General features: G+C 37.0%; 3 protein-coding genes across 5 annotated transcripts; 2 read left to right on the forward strand and 1 right to left on the reverse strand.

The window, feature by feature from the left end:
* Positions 1–2612: 2612 nt before the first annotated feature.
* Positions 2613–6177, reverse strand: fam32a (family with sequence similarity 32 member A). The gene is made up of 4 exons (XM_051910483.1): positions 5930–6177; positions 5602–5740; positions 5364–5417; positions 2613–3251 (listed from the first exon to the last, which is right to left on the reverse strand). Exons 1-4 carry the CDS (start codon positions 5995–5997, stop codon positions 3183–3185), a joined length of 330 nt encoding a protein of 109 aa, XP_051766443.1. The 5' UTR covers positions 5998–6177; the 3' UTR covers positions 2613–3182.
* Positions 6169–7264, forward strand: mrpl54 (mitochondrial ribosomal protein L54). The gene is made up of 3 exons (XM_051910482.1): positions 6169–6454; positions 6622–6778; positions 6891–7264. Exons 1-3 carry the CDS (start codon positions 6169–6171, stop codon positions 7021–7023), a joined length of 576 nt encoding a protein of 191 aa, XP_051766442.1. The 3' UTR covers positions 7024–7264.
* Positions 7265–7545: 281 nt separating this feature from the next.
* On the forward strand, positions 7546–13525 carry malt2 (MALT paracaspase 2). Of its 3 annotated transcripts, XM_051908319.1 has the most exons (17): positions 7546–7808; positions 9040–9191; positions 9286–9452; positions 9557–9687; positions 9767–9917; positions 9996–10183; positions 10336–10432; positions 10535–10579; positions 10658–10699; positions 10783–10986; positions 11117–11294; positions 11374–11448; positions 11597–11724; positions 11998–12147; positions 12263–12420; positions 12630–12767; positions 12879–13525. In XM_051908319.1, the coding sequence occupies exons 2-17, from the start codon at positions 9058–9060 to the stop codon at positions 13308–13310; spliced, it is 2418 nt and encodes an 805-aa protein (XP_051764279.1). In that variant the 5' UTR covers positions 7546–7808; positions 9040–9057; the 3' UTR covers positions 13311–13525. The 3 variants fall into 3 exon arrangements, with proteins under 3 accessions (XP_051764279.1, XP_051764281.1, XP_051764280.1); XM_051908321.1 differs by lacking the exons at positions 7546–7808; positions 9040–9191 and having other exon boundaries at positions 9437–9452; positions 9534–9687; XM_051908320.1 differs by lacking the exons at positions 7546–7808; positions 9040–9191; positions 9286–9452; ... (1 more) ...; positions 9767–9917; positions 9996–10183 and having other exon boundaries at positions 10515–10579.
* Positions 13526–13856: the final 331 nt, after the last annotated feature.

The following is a 13856-nucleotide window of genomic DNA, read 5'->3' on the forward strand; positions in this document are numbered from 1 at the left end:
ATATATATATATATGTTATTATATAGTATATATACATACAGTAGTAGTATATTTACAACTATAATGATATTTACTTTTTTATATATTAATACTATTTGAAAAAAATGAGATAGAATGTAAATACTCTCACAAAAATAATTAATCTTGGTAACAGTGACATTTCTTTTTCTATAATTTTCCAGTGATTAAGGATTTGTCAACATGCCATTTCTTTTAGTTTCTAGTGAACTTGATCTGACGTAATATCTAATATATTTATTCACAATTCGGGCTTCATTTTATTCTTTAGATAAAAAAAAAAATTAAACTATACACCCTAATCCATTAGGTGTCATATACAGTGAATGGAACCTCATGTCACAAGCCATATGCTTTAAAGGCACACTATGTAAATTTTTGCCACTAGAGGTGTAGCTTGATGATGCCAAGATTGAGGGCGGAATCATGGGAGATGTCCTCTTCACCTCACAGCCGGTGGAAAAGAATCGGGAAGGGACTCGGGCAGAAACCATGTTCATGTATGAGATATTATTAAGGTTACTGTAGTATGAAGCAGAGCGGGGCCGAGTGCTGTTGGAGCTGAACGAGGCCGCTGGAGAGATTGCTAATGAGAGAAGAACGTGATGCACGCCTCGAGAGCAGTGGAACTCTTATTATGTCGCAGTCACCGCTTCCGCTTCCTCCAGTCAAGCGTATGTGGGGTAACGCAGCGCTGTTTTATCATATTAGATACATTTGAGTGTGTTGAAAATGGTGTTATAAAATATATATATATTAAAGCGTCTTTTGTGTTTCCATGGTTTCTACAAAATAAAACCAAGGGTAAATCAAGGGTAACACAGGTGTGACGTCACTGATAGGTGGCGCATGTTCTGTGTCCTGGTTAAAATTGATTATTTCTCTGGATTTAAACATTCTTAAAACATCTTGGAAAATGTAAGTACACAAATCAACAAAATATACAACACTGTTCTAGTGGTTTCTGGATATTTGAATCCAAAAATCTTACGTATTGTGCCTTTAATTACAGGGGCCAGGCCACTTGTGTGCGTGCACATGTTCTCTGAACACACACGGGATGAACAAACATAAAACACGGAAAACCACATAATCACCTTGTTAATTACACCCTCATAAACTGAGTATCAAAGCTGCATCACAGGGTATAATCACAGATCAGCATGACGTGTCCAAAGCATCAAACAAATATTTAACTAACATGAATGAGAGTTATTTTGCAATGTGGCAGATTATTTAGCCGCTTATTATGATACATTAAAGAGCCATTAAACAGCAATAACCTGTGCTGAGTAGACATGCAAGACAAATATTTGACAAGCTGAGTAGCCTATCTAAAATAATCAGAATGTCAAACTTACTAATTAGGTTAAACAATAATTACAATACATAATGTGAGGCTCTTTCGAAGCTTTTTGTGTGTTAATTTATGGTTTAGCCTACCTGCTCGACTGGCTGAGATGGGCTACTGGAATGGCTAGCAACGCCAAGGTCAAGGTTCGACTCTGGAACGCATATACAAAAAAATAAAAAAATAGTTTATATTGAACATACGTAAGTTGCTCTGGATAAAGATCATATTTTATATGCCACATATTTTATATTCGTATAAAATAAACTTTAGATTTCACAAGTCTCACCTTTTCCTGCCACATGAAGACACTTTTGAAATGTCAATACGTGAGTGATTTTTTTTTGTTCGTTTGTTCAGTCACAACTAAACCAAGAGCGCCTTCTGCTGGAAGTGGTCTGTATTGCAACGTGGCTTTTGGGCCATGTAACAAACAGCATTTGGTTTTCTGTGCCATTATACTTTGATTGTACATCAAGTTACATTATAATTATTACAAAAGCATTTATGAAATTAAATAACGGCAACAACGTTAATATAAATTCTACAGATATAGATCTTTGTGTCAGGTTAGACGCCATATTGAATTTAACACAGATGAAAACGAGGCTGAGGGATAGACGTTCAGTCTTTACAATGGCACGCACTGTATAAAAGGTCTAGATCGCGTAATTTTCACAACTTTTAAAACTGTTTCAGCCTTTTTTTTTTTTCTAAAAACGTTTCTGCAGATGAACAATCGGATTGTTGTTAAACAACAGTACAATCCACTGACCACACTGCATTCTCGTTTTCATTCGTGATTCGTCAAAAATTAAATATGGCACTACCCTGACTAAGGTTTATAGGCCCGGTTTCACAGTAGAGCTTAGATTAAGCCAGGATTAGGCCTAAATTCAATTAGGACATGTAAGTAGCTTTTATAAATGTGCCTTAGAAAAAAAAAAAATACATTACTGGTGTACATCTGGAGACAAAACAATGGCAGTGACATATTTTAAGATGTCAGTACAAGTTGCCTACAATTGAAACAGCTCAAACATGCACTTTAGTCTGGCCCAAGCTTAAGCCTTGTCTGTGAAACTGGGTGATAGTGTATTATATATGAACTCAAGTTGCACTTTGCACAACATTGTCTTCGTTTACAGGCAAGTTAGACTTGGGCTCAGGATGTATTGTTTAATGCAATTTAGATGTGCGAAATATTTTTATTAAAAGGAAAAAAATTGTTTTATAGTCTTCATTAAACTAATAAGTCTTTATTTGAAATTATTACACAACTCTGATTGGCCAATCTGAGACATTTAATGAATACAAAATGAATGTCTTGTGAAAAAAAAAAAAAAAAAAATGTCATCCACAAGTTTGAGTCATAAAAAAGTTAAAGCTGTGCCTATGCAATGTAAAACAAGTAATAGTGTAAAATCCACTGTTCTCAGCGGAGTCACTCTTAAACCAACAACTATTACTAATCACAGCATGCAATTGATGCAAAATAACATACTGTACTTATATGCTAGGTAAAGAGTTTTTTCAAATAGTTTAACCAAAAGTGACATAATATAATATTCACTGCAGGCAGACATATGGACCTTACTACAGAAAGGTAGGGGTGAAATCAAACTTTCAACATACAGTGGTCTGAAAATTGAACTTCCTAAGAGTATAACAGCAACACATTTATATATTTAAAAAAAAAAAAAAAAAAAAAAAAAAGCTCGATTTTTTGCAGTACTCATTGTTAGAAAAAAAAAAAAAGCATCACGGCAGACGATTCTGCTCTGAAAGCATCTAGCTGAAAAGCTATCAACATTTATTTTGTCCAGCTGACTTTGGGAATGTCGTAATGCTCTGTCAATGAGTCCAGGTGTCTGTTGAAATCCTGTAACACAATAAAGAAACGTTATTAATTTTAATGGACGTTTATGAATGTTAAGTATTTTTGTTTGTATTTGTGTCAAAGTGTTTAGATATGCTGTCACTTGTAAATGTTACTGTTGCCCCATAGTGTTCTGATTAAAGCTTTACTGTAGCTGAATACATGACTGAGTACTAGCATTTTTGTAAAGGTATGTTTAATTTATAACATGGACGAGCATGTGGGTAAACACATAAAAGCCGTAATGAAACAATGCTGTACACTGATAACAGAAACGCCAACAAACACCAACAGAAGTTCGCTGGTGTGATTACATAGAAGTTTGTTGGTGTTTGTAGGCGTTTGTTGGAGAAGTATGAAATAGAATTTATCTAACTGGCTAGCGAAGCCAAACCGCGTTGGTCTTTGTTTACATCCCAGAAACTATATAACTTTGTAAAACAATAAAACACTTACAGGTTGGGGCCTATAAACAGCAGCTTCTGCTTTTAAAGTGGTAACTGCTCCATCTTTCAGTAATAGCCTTTGTGCAAATCCAGCATTGAACTCATGTAGATTCTGGAAGCTGTCTTCCGTAAAATGTGCAGCACAGACAGCTAATTTAGCATTATAATTATCAGGAACAGAATTAAATTTTAAATAGAGGTGCACCGATACTAAATTTCTCTGCAGATACCGATAGCCGATTATTCAGAATCATATCGGCCGATACCGATAGTTTGGTTTTCCTTAAGGAAAAAAAATCCAAATAATGTTGCAAACTATACAGGGAACCCTCTCATTTGGTACACTACAATGTTAGAGGTTACAATTAACAACAGAAGTTTTATATTCAGCTGCTGTTTATTTTCAGATATAATAATTACACTCAAATAAAAACTGAAATGTTTGTATAAAACTTAGTATCACTTAAGGTAGTTTTCATAAGCACTTGTTGTCTTCATGGCAAATTTACACAAACGTAATTAACAGTAAATAGGCTCCTCCTCTCAAGTGTTATATATATATAGCTAAGGAACTGTGAACATTGGAAAACATTCCTGAGGTAAATTTGACATGATGTGACATTGTTCACCAGCTGTTTTATTGACGTATTTCCGTGGTTGAAGCACAAATAAAGTGATTACATGAGACGTGATGCATTCTGGTAAGTTGTACTAAGCTATATCTTTCAACATACCTTTGATATTCATGCATGTTTTTCGAGATATAACTTGTATCGAAGAGGAAGAAAAGACTCGTGCTCCGAGCTGCCGCCTGAACTGACATCACATTTAAGAGCGTCAAAACGGCATTTATTGTTTGAATTTCATGATAAAATGGACAGAATTTGAAAACTGAAACTTTTATTCTTATCAGAAGTAACAAGCACAAAGCCTTTTGTGATTATTGGACGGGAGGTGCTACAAATAATATTTGATGTAGCAAAAAATAAAAACGCAGACCTGGCAACCCTGGCTTGAACTACGGGCGATTCATAGGGTCAAAAAGAGCCTGCTTTAGCGTCACTATTTTTAAACTGTTAATGCGTTAAAATTCAACGCAAAAGCTGGTTTGCCAACCGCCAAAAAGAAGAAGAAATTCAACACAAGAGTGATCTTCACACACAGCACGTATGAGTTGCAGTCTGAACACGTTTTTCCGCACCCTTTTGATTGACAGGATATAATCGGCCCTGACCATCGGCAGTTTTTAAACAATCGGCCGATGGCCGATAGTGATAATAGCTTTTATCGGCCGATACCGATTGTTGGCCAATACATTGTTCCCGAAGTCCAGCGTCCCTAGAAAGAAGACCTGTATGCACGCGACATGGCCTTGCCCACTTTGTTGCGTGTTCCCGGGGGCAGTGTTTATGTTAATTGCAGGGTTTATGATGTCACCAACCCAGGAAGAAGCTTGTAGTAGTTCAAATCGGTCGTTTTTGTAGGCATTAAACTGCCATAACTTTAAAAGACAATATCTCCGTTTGCTTTTAACTTTCAGCGTTGCCTGTAACTTTGCAGATGTTGTTTATGCTCAAGCAGCAACATTACACACTAACTAAAGTTAAAAAAGTGAAATCGCAATGAACCACCCCTTTAAAATATGAATATCAACATCATTGAGGCTTACCTCAACTCTTCTCTTGTGCGTTTTAGAGGCCTTCTTCAAAATTCTTTCCATTTGCTAAAAACAAAAGTGGTAAAGAAACAATGAATAGGCCTATCATTTTACAATCCAATGTAAAAGCAATTTCATTAAGTGAAATTTACATTTTATTACTTAGCATTCAAAATATTTAGAAAATATACATAATATTCTGTATATGGCATGAAAACAATCGATGACAGTTATAAAATGTTATAAATACCCTTTTTTCTTGTATTTTGTCGAATGAAATCTGTGCTGGCGTCCTTTTGTCAACATACACTTTCTTAGTTCCTTTTTCATTTTGAGTGGTCATAACCTGCTCCTCTAAATTCTTCCTTTCCTTGTCCTTCTTCTTTTTCCTATAGAAAAAAAAAAAAAGTTATAATGCAAACTAATAACATTGATATTATATACTGAAAAGACATCAACACAAAGCTAGCATAACAGCTAACGGCTGTCGTGACAGGCAACGCCAACATTTTCCCACAACAAATATGAGCTAAAATGTTTTGACATTTAGAAAAACATGAAAATACACCAAAACATACTTTTTACTTGCTATAGAGACTCCTTTTAGTTTTAAAGTGCCTTTCTGGACAGACTTGTACTCCGACATGTTGGCTTGCTTCTGTATCAGACCAGCTTTCGTAAACAAGACGACGGTCGGTGGTGTTTATAAATTTTCCTCGGTTTTACTGCCGTCTACCGGACAGGAGTGAAAGGTTTAGATTAATAATCTGGTTTTAATTTTAACTATTTTACCTATTGCACCGTCGTAGTTTATGTTATGTTACGCTGCATGTTATTTATACTGTTTGGAAGAGAGCTATTTAGAAACAGTGAAGTTTCTAGACTAGACTGTACACAAAACGCGCATGCGTGTTGCAGATTCATCCGGAAGTACGTCTCACGTAGTACACTTCAGACAGCATGGTGGAAGATCCGAGGAGGCACAATGGCGCATATTATACTACATTCTTTGAAGAGGATAGACTTGCCTGTTCTGAATGCTTATAACGAGCTTATTGTGAACACTATTTTGATTCAGTCCCGTAGTTATGCTAAGAAACCAGGTAAGGTACCCTCCATAGGCCTACATGTCAGCATTAGCTAACTTCTGACCTTGGAGGACCAATTTTCAAAACATTTGTCTTTTTTTATTTTATATAATATTATTATATTTATATTCGTATTTTTTATATATATTTTCTTAATAAAATGTTATTTTTGTCTCTTCTAGTAATGAAAGGAAAAGGTAAAGGAATGGTAAAGGAAGTTTTAAAGGGTCCAGAAGTCTGCAAGGATCCAGTGAAACTTTGCACGCATGCAGTTGGAGTCAACATCTTTAAACAGGGTGAGGACCCTCTTATTAAACCCAAGGAGGAGTATCCAGAATGGTATGAGTTGTATTTCACTTTGTGCTTTATAATGCATTTATTGCATCTCCAATTAGCTAGAAAAATAACATGCTTGTAACTCAAGTTGCAATTTGTTGTCCCATACCTTCAGGCTATTTCAGTTGGACCTCGGCCCACCCAAGAAACTCAATGAACTGGAACCAGACAGTTGGGAATACTGTAAGCTTTTAAGGAAGGAGCATATTTGGAGACATAATAAACTGCATAAAGGCAAAAAGATGTAGAGGTTATGGACAGAATCATGCATCTTTGAGAGCAAGGCCTGGATGAACCTTTGCTTTCCTAGCAGGCACAGCGGACATTGCCAGTTTTGCTGGTGTGTTGGTTCTCCTGTTTCTGAGAATCAAGTGGTTGAATTTTTGTTAGTTTTGTTGTCATTTTTTGTATAACTATTGTTGTTGTTGTGTTATTGATCTCATTTCAGTCACATGAAAAAATAAAATTATAATGCCATCAATGCACAAATGTCAAAAAGTGTCTTTTTCAACAAAATTGTGGAAATGTTTAATTATACAAAATTATTTTCTATGATATATTTTTTAGTTATGGTCTGCATCTATCTATCCGTCTGTCTGTCTGTCTGTCTGTCTGTCCGTCCATCTATCTATGTAGTTTATGTGAGTTTATGTCTGAGGGTTGCACCTCTTCTTCAGCAGGAGTGACTTTGATGCCTTGCTGCTATAGGTCGAGAGAAGGTGAAAGTAAAAAGCTCTTGCTGCGCGTGGTGGGGGTGTGCATGCAAATACATGTTAGAAAGAGGAACTACTGACTGAAAAAGACAGAACTGATGCGGATGTTTACCATACTGATTTGCGGATTCTGATTAGTCTGCGACTAAATTAGATTCAAAGTAAGTTAAACGGATAGTTAGAGTCCGATTGACTGTTTATTGGTAAATCAGAGTGAACACAGTGAATTATCAGTATTTGTGCTGCGGTCACTTGATAAACCTACATTTTACGAAGCCGGGATAAACTCACTTCCTGGAGTCTAAATTACCGTATAACAGGTAAATGTACTTTTGTTTGCATGTTAAGATTACATATTTAAGAGACTTTCATTTTTACATATTTCTTTTTCTAATGAAATGAAATCGAACATTATATTACTAGCTTATATATAATGCTAAAAGCAATCATCTATATCGAGTTTTTCTGATCATGTGTTGCAATGATATTGCGATCTAAAAGTTTTAATTAATTACCTTCACGATTGATTATTTAAAATTACATTTCTTGGAGCACTGCCAACTGTTGTAAATTGAAAAATATTCGGTTCCGCATTTTCACGTTACTAGCCTATATGTTGGTTGGTTTTCAGTGTTTTATTTACGTACAGGAATAAAGTTTAGATAAGAGACGTATTGAGATTTCTTGTGTTGATTGAGATTACTGTGTTAATTAGATTTTTTAAAAATGAAATATTTGGAATAATAACAAATAAGGATTTTTGAGATTAAAAATCTAGATTAAAACACGTGTGCCAAATTGCAGAAATGTAATCTTTATATTCATGTTGATTCAATAATTTTTAAAAACCTTTATAGTATTGTCTACAAAATTTGGATTTAATTAGGCCTACTTTAAGAATGTCAAGCAACATAACCTCAAGTAGCTAAAAAGATTTTAAGATTTTAACTTGTTTCAAGGTTATTATTAGGCTATTATTGGTTATATTATACCAACTTAATTTGGCGGTCAAAAGTTAGTAATATAAATATAAATATGAGTAATATTTTTAAAACATAATTACTCAACTCAAAATTAAATAGGCTATTATGCATAATACAATATAAGTTTTTTTTCAAGAATTGCAGTCTTAGAATGGGAATTTTGGACAATTACACCATGCACCTAGAATTTTTTGGACTTTAAGCACCCCAAAAACTAACAGTATGGAGTAAGTTTTTTAATTTGGTTTTGATGTTTGTTATGTAGGTTAAAAGGCTAAACATTGTTCAAATCTTCCCCTTTTGTGGTAGGGTTTGGTGTTACAGGAACAACACATTTGTTAGGAAATTCATTCACTGGGACAAAGTTCTGTAAAGATTTGGTTTAGAAGGTTTATTTATAGTTTATTTTGAAATTTTTACTGAAAAATGAAAAGATGAGCCCATTGATACGTAGAGTAAAAATGATATTCATGCCCCAACATTGTATTGAATAACTTAAAACTGAATCTTGAAAAATGTTCCTCTCTGATGATAAATTTAAATAAACCTCTTGTCATTAATTTCCCAGATAGTCATTTATCAAATTATGGAGGACAAGAATTTGGGTGAAACCCTGAATGAGGCAGCGCTAAACAGACTTGGTTACATGCTAGACAATCTAGAATGTGGTTGGAAACAGCTGGCAAAGGCAGTGGCTGAGCAGCCACAATTCTGCTATAGGTAAGTCTGTTATAGGCTAATTTGTGTGTAATAACTAGCTGTTATTGGGCATGTTTATGACCAATTCACAATTACAGAATCTACTTTTTTGCAGTGACAAAGAGCTGACTGACTGCTCACTCAAAGTGCTAAGTCCACATGGCAGTCCTGGTCGATACCTGCTTGCCCTCCTTGCAGATAGAGGGTGTACTTTGGCTTTCTTGCTTCAGTGCCTGAAGAAAATTGAGCATAGAGAGGCTGTTGGATTTCTTACTACACATGGTAGCTAAATATACATAGAAAAACATGATGATCTAATCTAATTCGAGGTAGTAACCCAAAGGTATGGGTCATATCACCCAGGTGTTATTTGTGTTTTTGGGTAGTGATTGAGCAGATTGGCATCACACTGCAGCCACAGAGTCAGCGGGTACCAGAGGGGAGTCCTGTGGTTCTGAGCTGCAGAGCAGTTGGACCTGTGGAGCTCACCTACCAGTGGTTCAAGGGCAAAGATGAGGTCTGCTGCACTAAATTTTCTAACTAAACCTACTGATATGAAATGTTATCCTTAGTCTTATTCTTTACGTTTTTGGTAGGTGCCAGGAGGCAGTGGCCCAGAGCTGGTGCTAAATCCTGTAAGTCCAGCTCAACAGGGCCACTACATCTGCCGTGTAAGTTCTGGGGACAAGTACATCTTCTCCAACTGGGCCCATGTACGTCTACTGAGGTCTGGAGGCTCAAGTGCAGGCATGTGAAAATTTTCAGCTTAAAACTTACTTTAGACTTGAAGGATCCTTCAACACTGATAAACTGCATCATTTGCAGGTCCCAGTGGTAGCTACTTCCCTTCTTCAACTAGTGGGTTGAATATAATTCAGCAACCCAGGCCTCAAGTGTTGATGGAGGGAGACACTCTCTATCTCGAATGTGTTGCTCAGGCCAACCCACCTCCACAGTTCCAGTGGTATCTAAACAAACTGCCAATGCCAACGTGTACTAAGAGCTTCTTAAAGGTACTCATCAAGTTGAATTTTAAGTCTCACAGTTGAATGTGTAGAATAATTCTTTAGAAAATGCAAAGGGTAATGCCAAATTTTGGTGCTACTTAACATTTCATTAACTGTACAGTGTACTTAATTGTGCATCTACATGGGCTTTTCCACAGATTCCATGCATAACCACAGCGGACAGAGGTACATATACTTGCAGGGTTTACAACCTCTATCATGAAATGTGGAGTGATCAGGTCCAAGTAAACATCGGTAAGGCGCTTGAGACAACATGATCCATAATCATTCAATTAAATATAAATGAAATAAATCGACCAAAGATTTTTCTTTATAGCATGGCCTATTTTCACTCAGGTCCTGGTCCTTCTTCTGATGTCTCATGGGAAACATCTGAAGTGGGTAAGAATCTTTAAATTGTATGATTTTAACACATCCACTGATCTTTCTTGTCACTCACATGCACCTTATGTTTTACAGGTACTCCTGATGCGGGTCCAAGGCAAATGGGTGATTGTTGCGGTAAGTGATAAGAAGATTACTCTTGATATTTCTCGTATTCATAGGATCTACTATATCATTCTTGTCGCTTCATGAATTTATAGCCACTGACAAGGTAGCACTGCTTATGGGGAATATGAACTACCTGCATCACCGGCAGCTGAGAGCTCCAATGGCCGATGTGCATGAGTTGACAAACCTTCTACGCCAGTTAGACTTTAAAGTCGTCTCTCTGCTGGACCTCAACTGGCAGGAGATGCATAGTGCTGTTACTGAGTTCCTGCTGCTGTTGGATCGAGGTGTTTATGGTTAGTTCCTTGTTGCATCAGTTGAATTTCTGTATCTGTAGAATGTTACACTAATTTACAAAGTCTTAAACATCCTGATTGTTTGTTTATTAAATATCTGAATCATCTGAACTCTCTTTTCCATTTCAAGGGCTGCTGTACTTTGCTGGTCATGGCTATGAGAACTATGGGAACAGTTTCATGGTACCCATAGATGCTCCAGCCTCTTATACCTTCAAGCACTGTCTCTGGGTGCAGGACGTGTTGCAACGCATGCAAGAGCGCCAGACGGGACTTAACGTCTTTCTATTAGACATGTGTCGGAAACGGTGTGGTTTGATTCATTAGTGATTCATTAGTTCTGAATTATTGTACTTAACCTGACTGCAAGTTGTGTTGTTCATACAGAAACCCAAACGATGAGAGCATTCCACAACCTGGCCCCTTGAGAGTGACCGCAAACATAGTTTTTGGCTACGCAACGTGAGTCCAATGCAATGACAAGTAATTTTAATGATGTCCAGAAATTGCAAGTTGTGCTCACTGCTCACTGGCTCCACGTTCCACCTATGGCTCTGCAGTGAGCAGCCTCTCAGAAATTGTGATTACAATCTTCGCATTCTGGATCCAGGTGTGTTGATGCCGAAGCATTTGAAGTAAATAAAGACGATCTTTCTAATGGAATCTTCATGCGCTTCCTTAAGAAGAGGCTGATGGAGCCAGAGAAGGTCACGGTCATACTTGACAAAGTAGCAGAAGGTTTGGAGTTAAAGATGTTCCCTAGTTATCCACAATTCATTGTCGGTATCAGTGTTTTGTTGGAACTACTTTTCAGACAAGAAAATGTTTTACAGAATATGTAAATATTTCTAAGCCATATCTATGTCATAAACTTCTCTCAAATTGATATTTTTGGTCATTTTTGAAAATGCTTACATTTGAACTGCTCTGGCTAGCAGATAGAATTACTACATGCAAATCTTGAATGTCAAGCGTGACCGCACAGTTGTACAGAGTCTGTGTCCATTGCAGACATGGGAAGGTGTGAAATCACTCGTGGCCGGCAGGCTCTGGAGCTGCGCAGTAATCTCTCGGAGCGACGTGCCCTGACGGACAGTATTCAGGCCCCAGCGTGCAAAGTCACAGCGTCAACGCGGAACTTACAGTGGGCCATCGCGCATGGTGGGACCTGTTCATAATAAAACCCCTTTAGTTTATATCCTTTTGCAAAGTACAATGGCTGTAGATAAAATGCAGAAAATGTAGAAACATAATGATTTTGTGTAAATGGTTCCAGTCATCCCAGAGAGCCGCTGTCTTCAGTTTGAGTGTGGTGTCAAGGTACAGCTCGGTTTCGCTGCAGAGTTCTCCAATATCATGATAATCTACACTCGGATACTGGAGACTCCTAAAGACATTGAGTCATGCTCTGCTCAGCTCTCAAACTTTACAGAGGTAAAGTGACGTTCTTGTAGATCTGCAAATACTTCATGGAGTTAGTCCTGAGAAAATATAACATAGAGATGTTTTGCTAATTGCTTGCCTGTGATTAAGATTCATTACCTTTTCATGTCCCACTTTAACTTGTGTATCTTTTGTAGATTGTCAAAAACATAGCCCAAGATGCATTGTTCTGTATTCAGTTTCGACTGATATCATTTCAGGGCCCCGAAGTAGACCTGAAGCACAGCAATCAGGAGAGTCTCCGCGAGGCTGGCAGCTTACTACTGACCCTGGATGATCTACAGCCTTTGGAACAACCTCGGCTCTTTACTCGTATTAGTGCCCTGCAAAGGCTGAAGGTATCGTGGCTCATTTTTGTGCAATATGTGCACAGTATAATATATCTAATCTATTATTATTTATATGGAATGTATATTATAAGCATATCTTACTTGCTTTTCCCCTCACAGAAAGAGCTCTCATTTACTGTCTGTCTACACTACAAGTATGCTAATCTGGATGAAGAGCTCTTGGAAGAGCAAAGGGTCACTGTGGGCAAACCTCTAGTGTCAAAACTCAACCTTCATGAGCCACGACTCTCTCCCGCTTCCGCCACTGACCTACAAATGTCCAGTATGATGGAATCTTCATCCTTCAGTGAAAGCTTCAGAGCTAACCTGTCTGACTCAAACCTTTCCTCCATTGGATCTGCATCTACATCCTGGTCCTACTATCAGGGACCTAGGGAATCACCCACGTGCACTGGCTTAAAGAATGAACCTGAGGAAACCATAAGTCCAGAGTTTCTTGAGTCTGAAGAACCTCCCGCCATCAAGAGTTTGCCTAGTGCTTCTTCTGAGGAACTCCCATTTAAATTTAGCAACTTACCAAATTCTATTTAGCAGGAAAGTGTACAATGCTGTGTGTCTGATACATTACAAGCTATGGTTACGTTACAGTGTAATTTTCCCACTCTACCTGCCATATGTTACAAAAGCCTAAGAATGTGATATAACTGAGAAAGCTGATGTACTGTTACAGCTTATAAATCTACCAGTGCATTAAATGATCTTATTGTGGATTTGTTTGGCTTTTTATTAAAGTACACCACAAAGGATTCTGTGTGTGGTAATGATTGTAATGTATCTATCACTTGAATTTCGACATGGCAAAAACATAAATTTCTAAGAATAAAATACAAATTACTAATAGAATGTTTTTTTACCCACTATAACTTTTATTTTTTGGAATAAAAGTTAAAATATTATATTAGCCTCCCGCACTCCTGTCACATTGTCCTTAAATAATATTGCATGTGTGATTGTACTCGTCCATTAAATAGGCTATTTTAAAACGATTCTCAGCTGTTCCAAAATGGCCAAAATCAATAGTGCACCTATAACATTCTATATCTACTCCCACCTGGAATGTATTTTATCCGCTAAAAC

Source organism: Ctenopharyngodon idella, chromosome 10 (genome assembly GCF_019924925.1).
Source record: "Ctenopharyngodon idella isolate HZGC_01 chromosome 10, HZGC01, whole genome shotgun sequence".
NCBI classification, from domain to species: Eukaryota; Metazoa; Chordata; class Actinopteri; order Cypriniformes; family Xenocyprididae; genus Ctenopharyngodon; species Ctenopharyngodon idella.

What these genes read in the sequence shown, in the direction of transcription:
- malt2 (XM_051908319.1), top strand. Translation starts at nt 9,058, where the DNA reads ATGGAGGACAAGAATTTGGGTGAAACCCTGAATGAGGCAGCGCTAAAC. An exon ending in ATGGGAAACATCTGAAGTGG is followed by an intron (nt 10,580 to 10,657) that starts GTAAGAATCTTT and finishes TATGTTTTACAG; the next exon opens with GTACTCCTGATGCGGGTCCA. An exon ending in ATAGTTTTTGGCTACGCAAC is followed by an intron (nt 11,449 to 11,596) that starts GTGAGTCCAATG and finishes TTCTGGATCCAG; the next exon opens with GTGTGTTGATGCCGAAGCAT.
- mrpl54 (XM_051910482.1), top strand. Translation starts at nt 6,169, where the DNA reads ATGTTACGCTGCATGTTATTTATACTGTTTGGAAGAGAGCTATTTAGA. An exon ending in TAGTTATGCTAAGAAACCAG is followed by an intron (nt 6,455 to 6,621) that starts GTAAGGTACCCT and finishes TGTCTCTTCTAG; the next exon opens with TAATGAAAGGAAAAGGTAAA. An exon ending in AAGGAGGAGTATCCAGAATG is followed by an intron (nt 6,779 to 6,890) that starts GTATGAGTTGTA and finishes CCATACCTTCAG; the next exon opens with GCTATTTCAGTTGGACCTCG.
- fam32a (XM_051910483.1), bottom strand. Translation starts at nt 5,997, where the DNA reads ATGTCGGAGTACAAGTCTGTCCAGAAAGGCACTTTAAAACTAAAAGGA. An exon ending in GTCTCTATAGCAAGTAAAAA is followed by an intron (nt 5,741 to 5,929) that starts GTATGTTTTGGT and finishes TTTTTTCTATAG; the next exon opens with GAAAAAGAAGAAGGACAAGG. An exon ending in CGCACAAGAGAAGAGTTGAG is followed by an intron (nt 3,252 to 5,363) that starts GTAAGCCTCAAT and finishes ATTGTGTTACAG; the next exon opens with GATTTCAACAGACACCTGGA.